General features: G+C 35.4%; 1 protein-coding gene across 1 annotated transcript in view; it reads right to left on the reverse strand.

The window, feature by feature from the left end:
* The window catches only part of PACRG (parkin coregulated), a 514,981-nt gene that overhangs the window by 428,705 nt on the left and 60,036 nt on the right, over positions 1-26,240 (reverse strand). Inside the window, exon 2 of the mRNA XM_068551104.1 lies at positions 8,534-8,668. Coding sequence (XP_068407205.1) covers positions 8,534-8,668 — 135 coding nt within the window. The remainder of the gene's footprint in view (positions 1-8,533; positions 8,669-26,240) is intronic.

Below are 26,240 nucleotides of genomic sequence, written 5' to 3' on the forward strand. Positions count from 1 at the left end.
GATACAGAATTGAAGGTATAGTCCAGCCACCATCAGCAGAAATTTTTAAAACAAATTTAGGCATTTAATTAACTTAGGCACAGCATTTCTTTACTTGGATGTCCAGACTGGACATACATTTTGAGTCACTTAGAAAGAAGAACAAACTTGTCATTTTGGAATTTAAGAAATTTAAGAAATCAGTAATCATTGGGAAAGCATTACGTATAACCTACGCCTGTTCAAGGTAAAAGTTCAACCTACAGAAACTATTGCATATAACTCTGGACTGTGCATTCAAATTAACTTGCTGGTGCTGATCTTCTTAATTTGCTACCAGAAGACTTGGCCTCTATGGCTAATCTCTAATCAATGTTTGTTCTTTGAAGTATTTTGTGAACAACGCAAAATATAGATATTTTACTAATTGTGAAACAAACTTTCTTAGACCTCCCAATTAAAAAGAGCCACACCAATCATTCAGTACATGGTCATCACAGATGAGAGTAAGGCCTAGAGAGTGAGACGCATGGTCGCGAAAACAGTGTCTAGAGAAGTAAAACCAGTTGCAGGATGTTTTACATTCATTCAGTACACATCACTGGGCACCAACTCTGTGCCAGATACTCTTTCAGGCATAGCACTGGGATAAAGGAGTGAACAAACTAGGAATACAGACAGAGTCCCTGCCTTTGAAGTCTTTAGGATATGTCATTTTCATTAGCCTTGCTATTGGCTCCATTGTAGACCCTATCTGGTTTTCATTTTCTCTCATCTTTCCTATTATATGCTAAATTTCTGTATTTTATAGTTCTTTGTAAAACAACTTAAAATCTTTTAGTATTAAAGTGGGATAAAATATATAAATGAATACACATATTACTTATTGGTTAAACAAATGTCACCACAACATTGCCATATGAGGGGTTATAAGGTGCTGAGAGGGGGGTTTGAGGCAAAGTACAAGTCCATTTTGAGCTTTTCCCTTTTTGAGACAATTTGAAAGTTTGCGATTTTAGTCACATTTGTCATAGGGTTTTCATTGTATCTTGATTTGGCTAGACAGTTAATGTCTATTTCTTATTCAAACCTTTCTAATATCTGGAACATCCTTAAGCATGTTCATAAGAAATTTAGTGGAAAACAAGACTCTCAGTGCATGCCAGTGCATGTCACATTCTGTCACGTAGCACGTTATCAAGGACAGATGGAGAAAGGTGATTTCTACTAATATCTGCTGCAACAAAATGTCTATAAAGCAAAGAAATTTAGAGACACCTTAGTGTAGTTGTAGCTATTTTCATCTTAGTTCATCAGAATAACTGAATGGTTTATAACACCATATAGTTATTTTTTAAAATCCAATGTGACTATTTTTCTCCAACTCTTTCTCCCAAGGTCTACATTGAATACTATAAAATAGTATTCTCGCACAATTTTAAAAAATGTCTTGGAATTAGAATTTATAATAAAACAGTGAATTTCATAGTGCACCGATGATTCATAGTTTGCTCCTCATTAAGTGTGTAAGTAACAAGTAGTATTTCAAGTTCTTTTGAGTGACTACTTGAAGTGATTTCAGATTCCTGCCCAAAATAGGGAACTAGAATGGACTCCTGGCTCCTTCTCCTGGGGAAACGAGGGGAGGAAATGTGGATTCTGGGAAGTAACAAAGGGAAGGAAGGAGGAAGGAGAAAGGGAAAGGGGAGGAAGAGGAGGAAGGAGAGGAGAAGGAAAATAGTGAGGGTAGAGAGGAGAGGGGCAAGGGGAGGAGGAAGAAGGGAAGGAGAAGGGAAAGTAGAGGGAGGTGGGGGAGGAGAAGGAAGGAGAAGAAGATGAGGAGGGGGAAGAGGGAGAAGACGACTCCTCAGGAGACCTGAAGGTTGTCTTAAACTGATGGGTGGAGAATGTCTAGTGGCAGAAGCGAGAGGATAGTTCCCAGAAAAGCGGTGTAAATGCCCACATAATTTTATATTCTCCTATGACTCGTGCTTTAATGCTTGACTTTGGCGCAATTTAAAGCTCCCTTCCACCAAAGGACCACATTCTACACTTATGCCTTGCTTCAACCCTCCTTTTTTGTTATTATTATGTTTTATTAGAGTATAGTTGCTTTAAAATATCATGCCAGTTTATACTGTACAGCAAAGTGAATCAGCTACACATACATATATATCCCTTCCTTTTTGAATTTCCCTCACATCTAGGTCACCACAGAGCACTGAGTAGAGTTCCCTGCGCTATACAGCAGGCTCTCACCAGTTATCTACTTTATACATAGTATCAATAGTGTATATATGTCAATCCCAACTCCCAGTTCATCCCACCCCCCCTCCCCCCCTGGTATCCACATGTCCGTTCTCTACGTCTGTGTCTCCACCTCTGCCCTGTAGACAAGATCGTCTACATAAATTTTTTCAGATTCCATATATATGCGTTAATATATGATATTTGTTTTTCTCTTTCTGACTTACTTCACTCTGTATAACAGTCTCCAGGTCCATCCATGTCTCTACAAATGACCCAATTTCATTCCTTTTTATGGCTGAGAAATATTCCACTGTATATATGTACCACCTCTTCTTTATCCATTCGTCTGTTGATGGACATTTACGTTGCTTCCATGACCTGGCTATTGTAAATAGTGCTGCTATGAACATTGGGGTGCATGTGTCTTTTTGAATTACGGTTTTCTCTGGGTATATGCCCAGGAGTGGGATTGCTGGGTCATATGGTAGTTCTATTTTTAGTTTTTTAAGGAATCTCCATACTGTTCTCCACAGTGGCTGTATCAATTTACATTCCCACCAACAGTGCAAGAGGGTTCCCTTTTCTCCACACCTTCTCCAGCATTTATTGTGTGTATATTTTTTGATGATGGCTATTCTGACTGGTGTGAGGTGATAACTCATTGTAGTTTTGATTTGCATTTCTGTAATAATTAGTGATGTTGAGCATCTTTTCATGTGTTTGTTGGCCATCTGTATGTCTTCTTTGGAGAAATGTCTAGTTAGGTCTTCCACCCATCTTTTGATTGGGTTGTTTGTTTTTTTGATATTGAGTGGCATGAACTGTTTGTATATTTTGGAGATTAATCCTTTGTCTGTTGATTCTTTTGCAAATATTTTCTCCCATTCCGAGGGTTGTCTTTTCATCTTGTTTATGGTTTCCTTTGCTGTGCAAAAGCTTTTAAGTTTCATTAGGTCTCATTTGTTTATTTTTATTCTTATTCTCATTACTCTTGGAGGCAGGCCAAAAAAGATCTTGCTGCAATTTATGTCAAAGAGTGTTCTGCCTAGGTTTTCCTTTAAGAGTTTTATAGTGTCTGGCCTTACATTTAGGTCTTTAATCCATAATTTTGGAAGTCCTAGCCATGGCAATCAGAGGAGAAGAAGATATAAAAGGAATACAAATTGGCAAAGAAGAAGTAAAACCATCACTGTTTGCAGATGACATGATACTATACATAGAAAATCCTAAAGATGCCACCAGAAAACTACTAGAGCCCATCAGTGAATTTAGTAAAGTCGCAGGATACAAAACTAATACACAGAGATCACTTGCATTCCTATACACTAACAACGAAAGATCAGAAGGAGAATTTAAGGAAACAACCCCATTTACCATTGCAACAAAAAGAATAAAATACCTAGGAATAAACCTACCGCAGAAAACTATAAGATACTGATGAAAGAAATCAAAGACGACACAAACAGATGGAGAGATACACCATATTCTTGGATTGGAAGAATCAATATTGTGAAAATGACTAGACTACCCAAAGCAATCTACAGAGTCAATGCAATCCCTATCAAATTATCAATGGCATTTTTCAAAGAACTAGAACAAAAATGTTACAATTTGTATGGAGACAGAAAAGACCCTGAATATCAAAAGCAATCTTGAGAAACAAAAATGGAGCTGAAGGAATCAGGCTCCCTGACTTCAGACTATACTACAAAGCTACAGTAATCAAGACAGTATGGTACTGGCACAAAAACAGAAATATAGATCAATGGAACAGGATAGAAAGCCCAGAGATAAACCCATGCACCTATGGTCATCTAATCTATGACAAAGGAGGCTAGAATATACAATGGAGCAAAGATAGCCTCTTCAATAAGTGGTGCTGGGAAAACTGGACAGCTACATGTAAAAGAATGAAATTAGAACACTCCCTAACACCATACACAAAAATAAACTCAAAATGGATTAAAGACCTAAATGTAAGGCCAGACAGCCCTCCTTTAAGTAGAAGAAGTTGAGACAATGTGCCGAAAGCTCTGCAAGTTTGTATGACATTTCTTCTGTCTCCAGAATGTCCTCTAGATAGAGCCTCACCCCACCCCACACTATGCTTATAAAGGGGTATGACTCATATCACAAAATTACAGGAGACTGAATAATGGAAATTTAAGGTGTGGAAACACAATTTTTAAATGTCCATTGTTCATGCTGATTATCTGCTTTGTAACTTATTCAGAAGGGTTGGCTCTTGATCAACTTCTGTTGCTTGTACTCTGGATACTGAACATATCAGCAACAGAACAAAGTCATGTTTCCTGAAGGTTAGTAGAGTCAAGAAAAATGCAGAAAAGTAAGTGGATTAAATGTTTAGAGCAATTAGTATGCTTTGTAATGGATTCAACCATTCACAATCAAGAATTCTTCAGCTGTATTTAGAAAATGCATATTTAAAAATAAAAAAGTATGCAGAGCTTGCCTGGTACATTTCGTAATCTAGATTAAATCTATCATCTTTCATAATCATTAACTTGCCACCGATAAGTATATAGAAAATTTCACTACAAATATTTTACAAAACTTCTTTCATGTTAACCAAGGAATGTATAAGCCCAGCCATGACAAAGATGCACATATCAGTCTTATTTTTTCATTTTAATAAAAATTCTTACATAGCTATAGTCTCCTATCTGGCTAGCAGGTTCAGGCATTTATTTTTGACTGTCATTATCTTTTTCTTGGGCTAAATGATTTATTTTACTACATCCTTCCTGAATATTTAGAGATTACATATTTACTTTGGAGAATATCTAGAGATATGGCAATAAAAAAAGTAGGCAGTAAAGAGCCTTCATAAAATCCACAAACACAATGAGGAGTCCATCATAAGACAGGAAACCAGCTCTAAATCTTGGGCATTTAACTTTTTTTTAAAATTAATTTTTATTGGAGTATGGTTGCTTTACAATGTTGTATTAGCCTCCACTGCACAACAAAATGAATCAGCCATACACATACAGCTATCCCCTCGCTTTTGGACTTCCCTCCCATTTAGGTTACCACAGTGCGTTAGGTAGAGTTCCCTGAGCTATACAGTATGTTTCCATTTTATACATAGTATCAATAATGTATATGTGTCAATCCCAGTCTCCCAGTTCCTCCCACCCCACCCCTTTCACCCTTGGTATCCATACATTTGTTCTCTACTTGACTGTCATTATCTTAATGTAGAGCAGCACTGTCTAATATGGTAACCATGTGGCTATTTAAATTAAAATTAATTAAAATTTAAAATTTAGTTCCTCAGTCTCTCTGGGGACATTTCAAGTGCTTAACAGCCACATATGGCTACTTGTAATGTATTAGACAGTACAGATGCAGAACATTTCCACCACTGCAGAAAGTTGCATTAGACAGTGCTTGGATCTTTAGTGATACCGCAAGGAATATACTAAACTGCACGGATTGTGGCATTTGGTCTGCCCTGTTGTTTTGACATGTGGAACAAATGACCATTTCATGTGCCCTAAACTATGATGGTAGCTCAGGATGTGGGGTTGAGAAACCTAACCTTGCGAAGACATTTGCCTGTCTCTAACTCTTACTTCTACGATCTGACTTTAGTAAGTCATTTATTAAGTATTACCGTAGTAGAGTGCCTTTATTATTTCAAGAATATATGGTGATTTCTAATATGGTGATGATCAGGTCAGCTAATCCAGAATAAAAAGAGGGGGAATTTGAGGTCTTGGGCAGGGATCCTCTCTCAGCAACTTCACAGACTGGAATGAGCCTGAGATGCTGGGGAAGTCTTCATCAGGGTTTAGGGCAGTGACTTCTTGGTCTTTCAGGCCTCTTTAAATTCTGATAAAGGAAATGGGTCTCCTTGCCACTTAATTATACACACCATTTCAGGTACTTACCACCGCCCTTGGAGCCTCAGGGATGTCACAGGGAGTGTGGAGAGAGGACAGGTATTTTCCTGGGAATCAGAGATACTCAGGAGCCTTCAGCAAGGGGCGAGCTATGACATGAGATGAGAAGTTTGCTTGACCAGGGCTCTGTCCACACATGGCGAAGCACAGTTCAGGGTCTGGGGTTGTTCAGTTAGTTTGTTCTTGTGGGGTGCATGCGGAGCCCTGCTTCCTTCAACATTCGAGGTCCCTTCCTTAGAAATGGCATCCTAAAAGAAGGCCTCTGGTCTTACCAAGTATCAGACTTTCCCCATAGTACATGTGCCAAGGAATAAATATGAATATATTGAGAGACTGCTCACAAGCCTGTGCTTAATAATTTTAATGTTTTATCTTCAACATTACAGTAGTACAATTGAAATCCGGTTGATAAAGCTTTAAAAGGTAGAAGTCTACCGGTTATAGGATAAGATGTTTCTTTAAATGTATGCTATTATCCTACCAGTGGCAGCAAATAAATTGCTTCCTCTTTATTCTGACTTTTTAGCTTGCTGAATCAGTACAATAGTCAATAGTAGCTTAAAAGAATTAATATAGTTATAAGAAAGAAAAGCAATTTATATACCCTCTGACTGTTGGATTATCAAAGATAAAGCAAAATGATTCATCCTATATTTTTATTATTTTCAAGATGAATTTTTTCTAGTCTCTTGACATTTCTAAAAATTACTCATACGATTATTCAAACAGGTCAAAAAAATCTATGAATTCTTTTTATTGATAGAATTTTTGTGTGCTAAAATTACTTAAAACACCAAAAATCTACTCCCTTTTTATAAAGAAATATGGCATATTCTTTTACTCAAAAGGAATCAAGTTCTTAAGAACCTGCACTGTGTTATAGTGAATGAATTGGTACATAGACTAACCCAACACAGAATCCATCTAACTAATCAAATACAAACAAAACCCCAAATTAAAGTTTTTAAGAATAAAATATCTAAATTAGTTATACTTGCTATAAATTTTTTCTCATTATGCACATTTTCATATAACAAATGCAAATTTTAAGAGAGATGATTAAAACCAGGATAATAATGTCCTTCATTCTCCTAAAAAAATTATGACAAAACTTAATAACAAGGATATCTTCAGATTTCTCTTGCCAATTTTTAATAATTCTAAGTTCAATAACTGGATATCATGTGACTGCTCAAGATTTCAAAATGTTTGATAATTATATGAAAACATTTAAAGACATACTAGAAATAATGCAAACAATTCTTTCAGTTTTTCCATAAAAGAAGGAAAAGGTTAATTTTAATGAATTTCTAACCTATTTACTTTGATGAATTCTACACTTTGATCATTTTTATTTTTTAACATAAATTTATTTGTTACTAATTATAAACAATCCTGACGTTCACCCTTCAGATACTACTGTGGGACTTTTTTATTACATGGATCAATTGCTAAATTTAAAATGATATTTGGCAAAGCCTTTTACGTTCCTTAACCTGATGTGATGCTCACACATGTGCAACTGCTTTTCTTTCTTTAGGCAGAGAAGCCCTTTTAGCTGATAAATATCACCCAAAGCAAAGTCCTTGATAACAAAAAATAATTAAATAGCAGAAGCTGGTTAGAGATCGGCATTCATTTTTCAAATTAAATGTAAAAGACTTCTTCAGTTAAGAGATTGGCAAGTTTTTACAAATAACATCAGTGAACCTTTTAGAAAGAAACAGCCACATTAAAATGGAGTCATTAGGCAATACATTTATTTTGAAACCAATTAACCTTTTGTCAGAAAAATGTCGGTGCTGTAATGGTTTCAGCGGCGGAGGTCAGCCTCTAACAGGGCACGTATGACAGCCACTGTGCTGGCTGACACGTGCTGCAGACAGAGAGGAGAGGGAGGCAGTGAGAACCGGCCTTTTTTTGTATTCCACACTGCATTTCCAGGGAGCAGACAATCTTGACCTATCCATTCAGGTAATTAAAGCTTCCATTTGGAAGTGTCCTGCAGGAAGGTGAAATGTGGGGGAGATAAATGGCTGTTGTTCTTTGTATCCAGCCACCAGTTCCATAATTTGATGGACTGCCTGAAACAGGCTGGGATGCCAGGTTCTCATAAAAATAGAGATGAATTGGTCAGCACACAATTCTCTAAGGCAAAGCAACTCTGTCATTTTCTTTTTTGCAGGCTATAATTTAATTGTTAGTCAAGGTGGACAGCTGACACAGGGGAGCTTTCTCTCAGAGCTTACCTACCATCTTCCATTCACTGAGAAATCACTCCAGCTTATTTACTTATCAGCCAACTTTGTTCGACATTGGGAAATGTCACTTCTACAGGGAGCACAGCTGGTTCTCCCAGCTGTGCCCTGACTTACCTTCCACGCTATTTTGTTTCCTTTCGAATCATGTTCAAGGGCAATTGGGAAGTCCCCTCGTTCATAAAATTTTCGAAATGCTGTGGGCTTCGCTGGTCTTTCTTTAAATGCTCCTGCAGTTGGAGGGCCTCTCACCTTTACAGAAAAAAAAAAAAAAAAAAAAGGAATCAGGTTTTAAAACACATTGGAAACTGCACAGTGAAAAGACTTTGGCTTTTATGTTTCATTTTGTATAAAATGTTCTGGAAGACAAACCAAATTATCTTAATAATGAACAACTGAAATCTCACTAATACAAACATTTGGAGAAGAAAATTATTTTATAATAACTATTAAGGATTTACTTTACTTCAAGCTACTTTACAAAGCATTCCTAGAAAATGTCACTTTAAAATATCACTTTATAACGAAGAAAAGCCTGAACTTCTGTTTAAGGAAAACATTTTAATAGAAGCAACTAAGTTCAGAGTGTTAAAACTTTTAAGATTCTGAATAATTGCAAATTCTAATCTCAGGTCTGATATACTTTGTAGACTACTCCAGAAATAAATTTAAAATATGTCCTTCAAATCTTTCTATATAAATAAAATGTTAGGATATGTTCTCATGTTATAAATATTAACAATAAAACCATAAAAATGTGATATAAAATTAAGTGATGATAAATGAGAGAGTTTAAGAAGAAAAATGGTGGTCTACTGTGTGTGCATAGCATACATTTGGTAACATGAATTTATGAGAAAGAAACATTAGAAGAGATTATACAAGAATCTTTCACCTGCCAAATTATGAGTTTTATGAAAGAAGAAACATTTCATATTGAGTTATTCACATTGACTCCAACTTTTAAATCTGCATTATTTACATATGAACTAATTCATTAGGTTACAAAATTCAAAGTGATTAGTGAATGACTATCATTAGAAAATGATAGTCGACTGTATTGTTCCTTATATATAGTCTAAACATTATTATCTTTACCTGTTTGTAAAAAAAAGGTAAATATTAGTCATCCATTAGTTTAATAAAAACAATTATTTTGTTAATTCTTAAATAGACAAGAGAGCAAATAATTTACCTACTATCTTAATATTTTAAGTTATTTGATGCAATATTAATTTTTAGTATCTGTGTGAAAAATAATTTTAACAAAGTATATATAAAAATAGATCTAATATAACAAATATTATATATTATATAATGACAAGTACATTTTATCTGAAGCACACATAAAGACTAAGATTAGAAACTGAGTAGGAGATTAAGAAATACCTTATCAAGATGATTAAATGCTGAAGTGGAATTGAAGAGTGAGGTAACACAAAGGCATTTATTAGAGTTTAAAATGTTCTTCACTACATAGCACATTATTCGTAGCAAATGATTACGTAAGTAACTGAAATGACACTGGGCAGTGGAGAAGCAAGATTTACTCTTACTTACTGAAGATTTAAAATTTGTTCTGGTATTAGAATTTTTCAGCCAAGTTCATTTAATTGTTAAATGACCATATGCATACAGCAACTACTTTGTGCAGAGTTCTGAGCTGGATGCTATATATAAAGGAGGACATTCTCAACAATGTTAGTATAATGGAAACTGTGGAGATGTCACTCCTGGACTTTTGCAATTCACGGAGCAATAAATTTTGAAACATATTTTTGGGAAATGATAAAGAATCAACAGTTTTTTATTTTGCCAAGAAGTTACATCAAAAAAAAATTACTATTTACCATCATGTCACCATTTTAACACCCCCCAGAAGTTGTAGAACATAAACTAAAGAAAGTAAACATAGCCAGCATGTATATGTATTTACAGAAAGTTACAGTGCAATAGTACATATGTGTGTGCATGTGTATATGTGTATTATTATTATTTGTATACAGATACCTCATTTTTTATATTTTTGAAAAATTAATTTTTTAATGGGTAAATAGGTATATATATAGTATGATACATATATATATATATATATATATATATATATATATATATAATGCACTATTCATAAAAAGAAGGAAGTCCTGCCATTTGGAATGACATGGATAGACCTTGAGGATATTATGCTAAGTGAAATAAGTCAGACAGACAAATACTGTATGATCTCACTTTTTTGTGGAATCTAAAAAAAAACTGAACTCATAGAAACAGAGAGTGGAATGGTGTTTGCCAGGGACTGGGGGTGTGTGGCATCTATTGATTGTCTTTTTTCATTCGCTTTACAATCTTCCTGATTCTTGGTGTGACAACTGATTTTTTTATTGAAACCTGGACATTGGTGTGTTATGAGACTCTAGATCTTAAACCTTCTGCTTTAGCTGGTTTATTCTGACACCTCTAGCAGAAATGAGGTGGGGGGTGCCACCTGATTACTACCAGGCTGGGGTAGAAGTACGGGTATCCCACCTGGCCTTGGTTGAACCATGTGGAGGGAGCTCCTCATTAACACTGGGTGAGGGTGGGAGTTTCAGCACCACTGGCCTCCACTGTCACCTCCCTGACAGGGAAGGGTAGCAGTGCCTCATTATTGCTCCCTACCCTGACAACACAGATGAAGTGGCCTCATTACTGCTAGGCAGTGCCTGTCCCTCCACGAGGCATCCTCTGACACCACCCCAACAGGAAGGGGGAAGACCCTCTTATGACTGCTGGCTGGGATGAAAGGCCAATCTGCCCCCATGTGTTCTCCACTGACACTATGGGTGTTGGGGACCTCTTTTCTATTCCAGTAGAGATCAAAGACAATTTCTCATTTAAAAAGTTCAGCTACAACAGTTATTTAGGTTTTTTTGTCTGCTCATATGCTAACCATCTTTTTCAGTTTTTTTAGATGCCAAATTATTATTTATGCTGTTGACAGCAAGCCTCTCATTTATTTAACTGACTTAAAATTTGTTTGAGATTATCGATCTTTCTCTTTTTTCTTTGTATTTATCTTAAAATCAATTTCTCTTTTCCCTTATATCTCTGATTCTAAATATACTCCAATCTTTCTGATTCAGAACTCAAAATTCTAATTCTCCAAACTTTTCAAATAATGAATACATTTCTAAGATGCCTAGAAGGCTTTTTATAAATTGTAACAGATAACTTATACTTCCTCTTTCTTCCCATAAATTTTTATGGGCTCTCTAGAGAAATGATTCCATACCTACAGTTCCATGGAAGTCTTTGCTTAGTTTTACAAAAATTGTCCATGCATATGCAATGACTCAACAGTGCGGAAATTTTATTATCTGTTATCCTCTGTTTTTATATTTCTGCCATTTATCCACTAGATTCTTTCAATTCTGCTATAGATCCATTCCAAATTAACTCTTGGAATTTCAGGAGTTATAATTTGTAAAACCGACTAGAATATTACCACTCAGATTTGTTAATGCAAAGGGACATTACCTAATTTCATGCAGATGCTCTGTCACTCTATCCCTAGATAATATTTTTTTCTGTTCCAAATATATAGGTAGCCACTGAAACCTTACAGAAGGACATACTATTTTTTTAATATTCCATACATAATTCATTCCAACTAGTTCTAAAAATCTGTACATGAAAACCAAGTGAAATATAATTTCTGGAAAGGTAATAAAGATATTATTACTGGAAATCACACAGATGGATACAGCTTGACTAAACAACTTTAAAAGCCAACAAAAATACTGTTAAGAATCCTTACATAAGTCTCATATTTGTACAAGAACTACTGTAAATTTTATTTAATGTCTTAAGAATTTTATCTCGATTTATTGTAAATAATATAAAGCAAATAAGGAACCATAAATCAAACTAGATTTGTGGGAAAATGCAATTAGGATTTGCCTGAATGGTGGGGTCTATCTGTAAACCAATTAGGGTGAATGGATGTTGCAGCAGAATGCTTTCAATAAAATCGAATACACTTGGGAACCGAGATATTGAATGCACTTTGAAGTGACTACAGATGACACAATACTTTATATGCCTACATTTATTGAATGTGCTGTAATGGATTTAGGACTTAGATCACAGTCTCTGTCATGGTCACAAAACTAATAATAATTAGCAGGAAGGAAGTTTCTCTAAAATTCTTCATCATATAGTTCAAAAGTTTCCTTTTCAGTAGATTTGTTTTTTAGCATAAATTGAAACTGCTAAAAAGAAAAAAAGAAAAAAAAAGGAGACTTTTACTTCAAGTGGGAAGCTACATTGTGTTTTTCTAATTGGTCCATTTAGCCACTTCACTAACATTGAGACACTAAAATTCAAAGACACTAATTTCCTAATTAGGAAATTTTTCAACATGAAATTCGGATTCATAAAATCACTGTGGTTAAGAAGCTGGTGGGCCAGAGTTGGATTGTCTCCGAGCTACTCAGGCACTGGAACGTTAGCCGCGGGACTGGTAAATTGGTTGCCATCAGCCTAGATTTCTGAGTAAGGAGTATAACAATTCAGCGTCTGTCCTATTTGCCAGTCGTAATTGTTTTAATACATCAGAAAAATGCAATACCTAAGGTCACCAAGTAACCAGAAAAATACTTGCAAAAGATTAACAGTTAACAAATCTGATTGTTGGTAGGTAGGGCACCTCAACATTAACAAAAGTGAGCTTATATTACCAGGTAAAATTTTTATAAGAAGCTTTAACAACATAACAATTTAACAATATAACAAAACACTATGATAGTAATGTTTTTGTTAGTAAGAGCCTCATATGGTAAAATATACATGTTTCAATAAATATTCAATATATGTGGACACACTTTGGAGTCCTTAAAAGTCAGGCCCTATGGTAACAGTTGAGTGATAGAGAAAACTTCTAAGTGACATAGGTAACCTATTTTAAGAAGCTTATTCCACTGAGGCCTAACAGGATGGCTTAGAGTCAGGAGAATGTGGAGTCAAGATGATCAATCTGGACTTTACTGGAGTCCTCTAAGCATGAGATGGCAAAGGCCTTGAATTAGGGTGGCATCAGGAATAAAAACGAAATCCCCTTATACTGCGTTCGTTCTTTACAAACATTATTGGTTTCAGTTTTCAACAAAACACATATGAAATGGTCTTACAGACAAGGAAATTAAAGCTTAGATATGTTCAAAACCTGGCAGAAATCACAGAACTAGGAAGTAGTAGGAAAGATATTTGACTTCCAATCTCTCTGCCGCTATAGGACATGTCCTCAGTCACTGTACTAGAGGGTTGGGAAAAACTTAAAGGGGAATTACCTAGGGCACATGACTAATTGAATGAAGAGATTTAAAGGCAGAGATGAGACAGGCTTCTGACTACAAAGATGCGAATAATAAATTTGTTTTAAGTTACATAAATAATAAACTGCAGAATGGAGGGAAATCTTATTAAATCACTTACTATCACCTATTAATAAGTTTGTGCTTTCTCTCTAGACTTTTTCCAAAAACATATATACAAATACCATTTTTTCATTTTTATGTCCTTTCCATTTAGTGTACTTTTTCATTTTTTGTGGCTAAGCAATATTCTACAAACTATCTGCAATTATATTTGGAATTTATATTATTTCCATTTCGTTTGCCTTTTGTAATTACATTATTATAAAATTTCAGGCATATCACATTTTCCACATTTTATATTATTTCCTTCAGACAGAATCTTCAGTATGAGATGAGATCAAAATTTATATTTTATGATTCTTGATAAAATTATTTGTTAATTAAATAGGTCTTCTGTTTTAGTCTACTTGGGCTGCTATAACAAAATACCACAGACTGGATGACTTAAACAAGAGAAATTTTATTTTCTCAGTTCTGGAGACTGGACATCTGAGATCAGGGTGCCAGCAAGGTCAGATTCCAGTGAGAACCCACCTCCTAGCTTGCAGACTGCTACCTTCTCACTGGATCCTCACATGGCAGAGAGACAGCGAGCTCTGGGCTCTTTTCCTCTTCTTATAAGAACACTAATCCCATCACAGAGACCCCACTCTCATGAAGCCATCACATAAACCTAATTACCTCTCAAAGGCCCCACCTCCAAATACTATCACATTGGGGGTTAGGGTTTCAACATATAAATTTTGGGGGGACACATTCAGTCGATAACGTCTTATTGTTCAATTTGGATTACTATGTTTAACAAATGAGGATGAACGTTTTCTCATTTTAGTATAAATGCTATACGAATACGTTTGTGAATGTATGTTCATGTCTTTTCTATATTAAAATCAATTTGTATGAGCTTTTTATATTAAAAGATATTAACCATGTTTGCATTTACAACAAATATCTACTTATTATTTTGCCTTCCATTTTTACTTATTTAGCATTTAAAGGTTTTAAATTTTTTATAGGAGAGTTTCTTTCTCTTTTCTTTACTTGCTCTTTTTGCCTCCAGCTTTGCCTTGTTTAGATCATTCCTCTGTCAGCTGCACAATGAATATTTTAATCGACTAATTAAATCATATCTCCCATCTACTTAGAATCCATAAATGATTTCCCACAAACATGCTACACAAAGACATTTGCAAGCTGAGTGTTGCTCTCCCCACATTCCTCTACAGGTACCCAAGCATAAATTATACCCAAACACTGGCAGATCTCAGACATGCCCTGCTCTCTTTGGTCTTCTTGATTTTGCTGTCCCATCAATCTGTTATTCTCTCTTACCCCTTTACTACTCCTTTTTATCCTCCTTCTTTTTCTCCTGAAACTACTAAACACCTTCATGACTAAGCACAAACCTCACCTCTCCTAAGAAACCTTTCCTAACAAACCATATTCGACACTGTGGTGGGATCAGGTTCTTCACTTTATGGTTGAAATGCCTGGGGGACAAACTAGACTTGGTCATTAAACCACTGGAACAACCTGTATGGAGATTATTAGGGAGATCTAGGCTGTCGACAAAGTTTGTTTATAATCAAGTGGTTGGGTTAAATCTATGGAAGTTGGCAAATTTTTCCAAAGGGAAAGTATATAGTGAGGAAAATGCTGGGAACCCAAGACATTACCTGGAGATTTGGAATTCTACAGGAGAATAGAAAGAACAGTCAGAATGGTGGCAAGTAAACAGGGAAGGCAAGTAAATCATAGAAATCAGTGAATGAGAGGGACAAATTTTGCTTTTCTTTTGTTTTAATGATACAAGGAGATCAATTAAGAAGAAGAATGAAAGATCTCTGAAAATTAAACAGCTGTAGTGGCATGATGGGGTGGAAGCCAGACTATAATGAATAAGGAATATGAAGTAAAACCAGATATACGCTTTGGGAGTTATTCTGCCCTATGGGCTGTCAAAATCTGAGCTGTTAGCAAGGTGTCATTGTTAAAGCAGGGTAAAGTTAGTGGTAACTGGAAATGGGGGAAGAAAAGACTGTCAACGGACTGTAATACTGGAATTCATAAACTATCTAATCACTTATGGAACCAGAATGATTTTAGAATACAAGATATATGTATAACTAATACACTTACCTGAACAGCCAGAGGAACTTGTGAAGTAAAGTATAGATTTTTCTGTGTTAGAAATTCACAAATCTGAATTCAAGAACTTATGGTCACATAAACTAAAATATTAATTAGAAACAGAGTTAAGAAACTGGCTCTAAAATAGATATTACCTATATCACTCATTCATTGAAAAATGCATTGAATACATAATATTTCCAAGTCACTAGGCTTGGTATTATTGGGGACAAAAAGATAAGTCAAATATATTATCTTCAAGATATATATCATTTAGGAAAAGAGATAAGAATATCCCCCAGAATCTTCTATAGAAATAAGAATGCGATAAATGCCACAGAAAGATGTATAGAACTCTGCACATTCAGAAGATAAAACATTTGGGTTTTAAGGCATTGTTCCTTTTCATTAGAAAATGTTATTCAGCCTTGCAAGGTACCTATACTTTTCAGTGGAACCAGGCAGAAATGTATTGTAATTTTCTATAAACCTGAATTCTGTACAATTTTAGTAGAAATAATTAGAGTATTATGGCTGCTGTACCACAGATTTGTCTACTTATAACCTATGTAGTTATTAATTATTAAATCAGAATTAATTTGCTTGGATTTTCTGTTTATTATTACATTTAAGTAATTATCAATTATTACCACAATTTTATAACCAAAAATTCAACATTGATTAGACCAATACGTATTTCGTTTCTATGTAAAACCTCTCACATTAAAACCCATGTATTCTATTTGGAAATTCACTTCTATAAATGGGAAAATTTTGCTTAAAATATGGCTTGTTTGATGCTTGAAATGAAATAACTTAAAGTGCTTGCAGAAACTAGTTTAAATATAATTAGCATATAAAAACTATTAGTATTGTAAATATTATAATAATTTGCATCTAAATTAGCATTGTTATATAATGATTACAAAAACCCAAATAGCTTATAATATAGCTTTTCAGATAGGTAGCACTAGAAAGATACAGTGTTAGTGAAAAGAGTAACATGGAGTAAAAGGACAAATACTTCAATTAAAAAATTTAGAAGACTTTGGTACTAGACTTAACTTTTCAACTTGACAATAAATTGTGTCTTGCCTTGTTCCCAAAAGGATCATGAAGATACATGCAGTAAAGAAGAAGCATAAACTTGGAGCTGCCTTACAACAAGGGCAAGTGATTGGACCCTTTGGAGCCTCAGCTTCCTCATGTGTCAGGTTAAAAAATTTCACGGGCTGACCTCTAAGATCCTTCCTACACCTCTATAACCTAACATGTGTATTTATTAATTCAACAAATATTGAGGAAAATATTATCAGATAATTTACCTACATATAGAGCTAAGAGGAATCTCAAATGGCACATGAATTCCTTGTTTTACTTTTGACAAACTGAAATTCAAAGGGGCTATGGAAACATATTCAAGTTTACATTTCAAGGTTTATTTTTCTCAGCTCTATCATCTTAATAACAAGCTTGGTTTCATGGATTCTAGACTTTTTCAGGCTAGGATCCAATAACTTGATTTAAAAATGCTTTTGCAATAACTATATGACAAAAGGAAGTCCCAAAGATTGCTGAGCAAATTATGGTTGTGTCATTTAAATTTTATAACTAAACTATAACACTCTTGGAACTAAGAGTTTATTTCAAAATGTTGTCTCTGTTACCTAAAATAGTTCTGAAAGCAATGGTTGGACTACACGATTTCTTTTAAATTTCTTTGTTTAAAGTAATAGTCACTGGTGGTTCTTTAAATTCTTTGTTGTAGGGAAAAAAAAAAAGAAGATTGATAGCCTTTCCTAACAAAATGAGATGCAATAATCAAATGATGAAAAAGAAATCTTCACAGTTGAAGACCAAAAAAGTTTACTGCAAAGTTGCTCTCTTCCTGCAGCTAAATACAGGAAAAGGCCACATATTTAAGTGTCCAAGTATGATTCTTGCTATCAACTTGTCTCCAGAGAGTCATCAGAGATTTCAGTTTAGACTGTGCTATTTAGCATCTGTCTTGTAGAACTGATAAAATGCCTGAATGACTGAGACAGCTTGGCTAATACATTGTCACACCTAACACTAAGGCCAAAGAAATGAGTGAGCTAAATGTGAAAGGAGAATATAAATGAGTAAGAGTTTAAAATATATTCTATTCCTGTTATACCTTTAATGTTGAGAGCATGGTAAGTAGTTTATATCTAAACATGTACATTCAGTGTCTTGCAACAGAGTTATTCCTTACTGAATAATTAGAGTAAAAATGTTATTTTTGTATATGTGAAGAGACTATTACCATTTATACCTTACATATCATGAATATTTTAACAGAAAATTTGAAAATCCTTGTGTTTAATGATGCAAACTGATTTTCTCCAGAAAGAACTAGCTATTTAATAGAAAACAATTCCTAGAACTGTTTACAATAAAAAAAAAAAAATTATATTGGTTAAAAAAGAGTTTTGCTTTCCCATCAGTCTACTGGCTTCCTCTAAAAAAAGTACTTCGAAAGTTCATACAATTTGCAGAGATATTAAACACGCTGATTATAATTTACAGACTCTAATGGTCAAATCAAGGAAGAAAGAAATGTGCAAAAACATTTGTGTTATTGTACATACAAAGCATGCATGTGACAGCTTAATTGGAAGATAATATAATAAGAAATACAAGATTATAATCTTAACAGTCTGGGATTTTCCACCATGGAAAGGAATAGAAGAAGAAATGAAGCCCTATCTAAACTGTACATCATCTCTCTAAGGTAAAGATAGTAATGCATCATTCCTTGTCTAGATGTAATATGTTTTTACTTTTTTCTCCCTTATATTTTTATTTTTTAGTAAATAAAGTACATTTTTTCCTGAGCCAAGATCTTCATCTGTGAAAGCTAGCTGACATTAGGTCAGCTTGTGGCCAAAATAAAGCCAACTAGTCCACATGAAGAATAAACTCTTAACCTCTGCTCTACTAACAACAAGCCAGTTTGGCCATTTGTCTAACTTACCCTAACTAGACATGCACAACTCACAAATCAGAAGATTTATCAATGACTTCCTTTACATTCAGAAGTGTTTCATTTTGCATAGATATAGTTTACTTTAGATGACTGTATGTAGTTAAATGTTTTGAATAGAATTTGTAAGCATGATTTGAAATATGTTAGACATTAGAATTATATACAAGCATTCCATTTACTTGTGTAAGCAGTTTATACGCACATACACGCACACACACACACACACACACACACATATCATACAACCTAAGTGAGAAGTTTCCTCATCTTTCTTCTGAAATATGTTACTTTATCTTCGTTTTTATCATAAAATAAAATATGAGATAACCCTGAAATTAAAAGAAATATAGGAGGAATCAACAAAATGCTTTCCTTCCCAGTCTACTTCAATTCCTTGGTATCTGGCAAGTAATAAATCTCGAAAGTTAAAATGATTTCTAGAAAAAACATTTCTTCCGTCTTTTATTCTAGAATCATACAAATACAGTATGAACTCCATTTACTGTAAAATTAGGAGAAAAAACTGACCACTGAAAGCTCTCTAAGATAAGGCACAAGTTACAGGGGAGGAATGGAAGAGACAAAATTTGGTGAGTGATGAGAGATCACTGAGGGATTCCAGGAAACAACACAAAAATAATTTTGGGTGAGGAAAATCTCATGAAAAGAAAACGTTGTAAGATTGGTTTAAGATGGTGGAGTAGAAGAACATGCTCTCACTCTTGCGAGAACTCTGGAATCACAACTAACTGCGGAACAATCATTGACAGGAAGACACTGGAACTCACCAAAAAAGACACCCCACATCCAAAGACAAAGGAGAAACCACAATGAGACCATAGGAGGGGCGCAATCACAATAAATTCAAACCCATAACTGCTGGGTGGGTGACTCACAAACTGGAGAACACTTATACCACAGAAGTCCACCCACTGGACTGAAGGTTCTGAGCCTCATGTCAGGTTTCCCAACCTGGGGGTCTTGCAACCGGAGGAGGAATTCCTAGAGAATCAGACTTTGAAGGCTAGCAGGATTTGACTGCAGGACTTCGACAGGACTGGGGGAAACAGAGATTCCACTCTTGGAGGACACACACAAAGTAGTGTGTGCATCAGGACCCAGAGGAAGGAGCAGTGACCCCATAGAGACTGAACCAGACCTACCTGCTAGTGTTGGAGGGTCTCCTGCAGAGGTGGGGGGTGGCTCTGTCTCACCGTGAGGACAAGGAAACTGGCAACAGAAGTTCTGGGAAGTACTCCTTGGTGTGAGCCCTCCCAGAGTCTGCCATTAGCCCCACCAAAGAGCCTGGGTAGGCTCCAGTGTTGGGTCACCTCAGGCCAAACAACCAACAGGGAGGGAACCCAGCCCCACCCATCAGCAGTCAAGTGGATTAAAGTTTTCCTGAGCTCTGCCCACCAGGGCAACACCCAGCTCTACCCACCACCAGTCCCTCCCATCAGGAAATGTCCACAAGCCTCTTAGATAGGCTCATCCAGCAGAGGGCAGACAGCAGAAGCAAGAAGAACTACAGTCCTGCAGCCTGTGGAACAAAAACCACATTAACAGAAAGACAGACAAGATGAAAAGGCAGAGGGCTATGTACCAGATGAAGGAACAAGATAACACCCCAGAAAAACAACTAAATGAAGTGGAGATAGGCAACCTTCCAGAAAAAGAATTCAGAATAATGATAGTGAAGATGAACCAGGACCTCGGAAAAAGAATGGAGGCAAAGATCAAGAAGATGCAAGAAATGTTCCACAAAGATCTAGAAGAATTAAACAACAAACAAACAGAGATGAACAATACAATAACTGAAATGAAAAATACGCTAGAAGGAATCAATAGCAGAATAATTGAGGCAGAAGCACGGATAAGTGACCTGGAAGACACAATGGTGGAATTCACTGCTACGGAACAGAAAAAAGAAAAAAAGAATGAAAAGAAATGAAGACAACTTAAGAGACCTCTGGGACAACATTAAACACAACAATATTTGCATTATAGGGGTTCCAGAAGGAGAAGAGAGAGAGAAAGGACCCGAGAAAATGTTTGAAGAGATTATAGTCGAAAACTTCCCTAACATGGGAAAGGAAAGAGCCACCCAAGTCCAGGAAGCACAGAGAGTCCCATACAGGTTAAACCCAAGGAGAAACACGCCGAGACACATAGTAATCAAATTGGCAAAAATTAAAGACAAAGAAAAATTATTGAAAGCAGCAAGGGAAAAACGACAAATAACGTATAAGGGAACCCCCATAAGGGGTTAACAGCTGATTTCTCAGCAGAAACTCTACAAGCCAGAAGGGAGTGGCATGATATACTTAAACTGATGAAAGGGAAGGACCTAAAACCAAGATTATTCTACCCGGCAAGGATCTCATTCAGATTCGACGGAGAAATCAAAAGCTTTACAGACAAGCAAAAGCTAACAGAATTCAGCACCACCAAACCAGCTCTACAACAAATGCTAAAGGAACTTCTCTAAGTGGGAAACACAAGAGAAGAAAAGGACCTACAAAAACAAACCCAAAACAATTAAGAAAATGATAATAGGAACATACATATCGATAATTACCTTAAACGTGAATGGATTAAATGCTCCAACCAAAAGACACAGGCTCACTGAATGGATACAAAAACAAGACCCATATATATGCTGTCTACAAGAGACCCACTTCAGAGCTAGAGACACATACAGACTGAAAGTGAGGGGATGGAAAAACATATTCCATGCAAATGGAAATCAATAGAAAGCTGGAGTAGCAATACTCATATCAGATAAAATAGACTTTAAAATAAAGACTGTTACAAGAGACAAGGAAGGACACTACATAATGATAAAGGGATCAATCCAAGAAGAAGATATAACAATTATAAATATATATATGCACCCAACACAGGAGCACCTCAATACATAAGGCAACTGCTAACAGCTCTAAAACAGGAAATCGACAGTAACACAGTAATACTGGGGGACTTTAACACCTCACTTACACCAATGGACAGATCATCCAAACAGAAAATTAGTAAGGAAACACAAGCTTTAAATGACACAGTAGACCAGATAGATTTAATTGATATTTATAGGACATTCCATCAGAAAACAGGAGATTACAGTTTCTTCTCAAGTGCGCACGGAACATTCTCCAGGATAGATCACATCTTGGGTCGCAAATCAAGCCTCGGTAAATTTAAGAAAATTGAAATCATACCAAGCATCTTTTCTGACCACAATGCTATGAGATTAGAAATGAATTACAGGGAAAAAAACGTAAAAAACACAAACACATTGGAGGCTAAGCAATACGTTACTAAATAACCAAGAGATCACTAAAGAAATCAATAAAAAAATCAAAGAGGAAGTCAAAAAATACCTAGAGACAAATGACAATGAAAACATTACAATCCAAAACCTATGGGATGTGACAAAAGCAGTTCTAAGAGGGAAGTTTATAGCTATACAAGCCTACCTCAAGAAACAAGAAAAATCTCAAATAAACAATGTAACCTTACACCTAAAGGAACTAGAGAAAGAAGAACAAACAAAACCCAAAGTTAGCAGAAGGAAAGAAATCATAAAGATCAGAGCAGAAATAAATGAATTACAAACAAAGAAAACAATAGCAAAGATCAATAAAACTAAAAGCTCTTTCTTTGAGAAGATAAACAAAATTGATAAACCTTCAGCCAGACTCATCAAGAAAAAGAGGGAGAGGACTCAAATCAATAAAATTAGAAATGAAAAAGGAGAAGTTACAACAGACACCGCAGAAATACAAAGCATCCTAAGAGACTACTACAAGCAACTCTATGCCAATAAAATGGACAACCTGGAAGAAATGGACAAATTCTTAGAAAGGTATAACCTTCCAAGACTGAACCAGGAAGAAATAGAAAATATGAACAGACCAATCACAAAATATGAATAGACCAATCAGTAATGAAACAGAAACTGTGATTAAAAATCTTCCAACAAACAAAAGTCAAGGACCAGATGGCTTCACAGGTGAATTCTGTCAAACGTTTCGAGAATAGCTAACACCCATCCTTCTCAAACTCTTCCAAAAAATTGCAGAGGAAGGAACACTCCCAAACTCATTCTATGAGGCCACCATCACCCTGATACCAAAACCAAAGATACTACAAAAAAAAGAAAATTACAGACCAATGTCACTGATGAATATAGATGCAAAAATCCTCAACAAAATACTAGCAAACAGAATCCAACAATACATTAAAAGGATCATACACCATGATCAAGTGGGATTTATCCCAGGGATGCAAGGATTCTTCAATATATTCAAATCAATCAATGTGATACACCATATTAACAAATTGAAGAATAAAAACAATATGATCATCTCAATAGATGCAGAAAAACCTTTTGACAAATTTCAACACTCATTTATGATAAAAACTCTCCAGAAAGTGGGCATAGAGGGAACCTACCTCAACATAATAAAGGCCATATATGACAAACCCACAGCAAACATCATTCTCAATGGTGAAAAACTGAAAGCATTTTCTCTAAGAACAGGAACAAGACAAGAATGTCCACTCTCACCACTAGTATTCAACATAGTTTTGGAAGTCCTAGCCACGGCAATCAGAGAAGAAAAGAAATAAAAGGAATAAAAATTGGAAAAGGAGAAGTAAAACTGTGTAGAGCTAATCAGAAAACTACTAGAGCTAATCAATGAATTTGGTAAAGTTGCAGGATACAAAATTAATGCACAGAAATCTCTTGCATTCCTATACACTAATGATGAAAAATCTGAAAGAGAAATTAAGGAAACACTCCCATTTACCACTGCAACAAAAAGAATAAAATACCTAGGAATAAACCTACCGAGGGAGACAAAAGAGCTGTATGCAGAAAACTATAAGACACTGATGAAAGAAATTGAAGATGATACCAACAGATGGAGAGATATACCATGTTCTTGGATTAGAAGAATCCATATTGTGAAAATGACTATACTACCCAAAGCAATCTACAGATTCAATGCAATCCCTATCAAATTACCAATGGCATTTTTTACAGAGCTAGAACAAATCATGTTAAAATTTGTATGGAGACACAAAAGATCCCGAATAGCCAAAGCAGTCTTGAGGGAAAAAAACGGACCTGGAGTAATCAGACTCCCTGTCTTCAGACTGTACTACCAAGCTACAGTAATCAAGACAATATGGTACTGGCACAAAAACAGAAATATAGATCAATGGAACAATATAGAAAGCCCAGAGATAAACCCACGCACCTATGGTCAACTAATCTATGACAAAGGAGGCAAGGATATACAATGCAGAAAAGACAGTCTCTTCAATAATTGGTGCTGGGAAAACAGGACAGCTACATGTAAAAGAATGAAATTAGAACACTCCCTAACACCATACACAAAAATAAACTCAAAATGGATTAGAGACCTAAATGTAAGACTGGACACTATAAAACTCTTAGAGGAAAACTTAGGAAGAACACTCTTTGACATAAGTCACAGCAAGAGCTTTTTTGATGCACCTCCTAGAGTAATGGAAATAAAAACAAAAATAAACAAATGGGACCTAACGAAACTTAAAAGCTTTTGCACAGCAAAAGAAACCATAAACAAGATGAAAAGACAATCCTCAAAATGGGAGAAAATATTTGCAAACGAATCAACTGACAAAGGATTAATCTCCAAAATATGTAAACAGCTCATGCAGCTCAATATTGAAAAACAAACAACCCAATCCAAAAATGGGCAGAAAACCTAAATAGACTTTTCTCCATAGAAGACATACATATGGCCAAGAAGCACATGAAAAGCTGCTCAACATCACTATTATTAGAGAAATGCAAATCAAAACTACAATGAGGCATCACCTCACACCAGTTAGAATGGGCATCATCAGAAAATCTACAAACAACAAATGCTGGAGAGGGTGTGGAGAAAAGGGAACCCTCTTGCGCTGTTGGTGGGAATGTAAATTGATACAGCCACTATGGAGAACAGTATGGAGGTTCCTTAGAAAACTAAAAATAGAATTACCATATGAGTCAGCAATCCCACTACTGGGCATATACCCAGAGAAAACCATAATTCAAAAAGACACATGCACCCCAATGTTCATTGCAGCACTATTTACAATAGCCAGGTCATGTAAGCAACCTAAATGCCCATCAACAGATGAATGGATAAAGAAGAGGTGGTACATATATACAATGGAATATTACTCAGCCATAAAAAGGAACAAAATTGGGTCATTTGTAGAGACATGGATGGATCTAGAGACTGTCATACGGAGTGAAGTAAGTCAGAAAGAGAAAAACAAATATCATATATTAATGCATATATGCTGAACCCAGAAAAATGGTACAGATGAACCAGTTTGCAGGGCAGAAATTTAGACACAGATGTAGAGAACAAACGTATGGACACCAAGGGGGTAAGGCGGCAGGGGGGTGGGGGTGGGGGTGTGATGAGTTGGGAGATGGGGATTGACATGTATACACTAATGTGTATAAAGTGGATAACTATAAGAACCTGCTGTATAAAAAAATAAATTAAATTTAATTTAAAAATTAAAAAAAAAAAGAAAACTTTGTTTCTTGTTTGCAAAAATGGGGGCAAATAGAGCTCAGAGCAGAAGACCTTTCATATCCATCTGGAATCAGACAAGCAGAGAAGGGTCACCAAAATAAACACATAAACAAATAATACTTGCAACCATCATTCTTTCTGACAGCAGAGATGGAGAAGAATTTTAGATTAAGAATCCCAGAAGAAAGCTACCTTCTACATAACCCAGAAACCTACTTCAAATTACAGTCTAGGAAAAGCCAACACATACAGTGATAAGTATTCAAATAAAACCTAGCACAACATCAAAACAAAAAAATACTATAAGAAAGAAAAGTATAAAAGGGCAACAAAACCTAACAATTGAAAAAAAATACCATGCAAAGATAAACATTGTCATGAAATATTTTGCCAGGAATTTTAGAAACTTGATGAAGCAATCAGTTCTATGGAAGAAGATTAAAAACGAGAAATGCAAGAATTATGACAGAAGAGAGATGGTAATGTGATAGGGGAAAATGAAACATAAGCTGGTAGAACTCTAAGAGCAAGTAGGAATAAAAAAGTCAAAATATGAAGATGAAATTGGAAGAAGTAAAAGAGAAAAGGAACACTGCAAAAATACAGAGGGTATAGGTGACTGAAATTAGAAAAATGGATGATGTGAACGACTGGCGTAGGAGATCTAACTGGGATTTATTCCA

This window comes from Eschrichtius robustus, chromosome 9 (assembly GCF_028021215.1).
Source record: "Eschrichtius robustus isolate mEscRob2 chromosome 9, mEscRob2.pri, whole genome shotgun sequence".
NCBI classification, from domain to species: Eukaryota; Metazoa; Chordata; class Mammalia; order Artiodactyla; family Eschrichtiidae; genus Eschrichtius; species Eschrichtius robustus.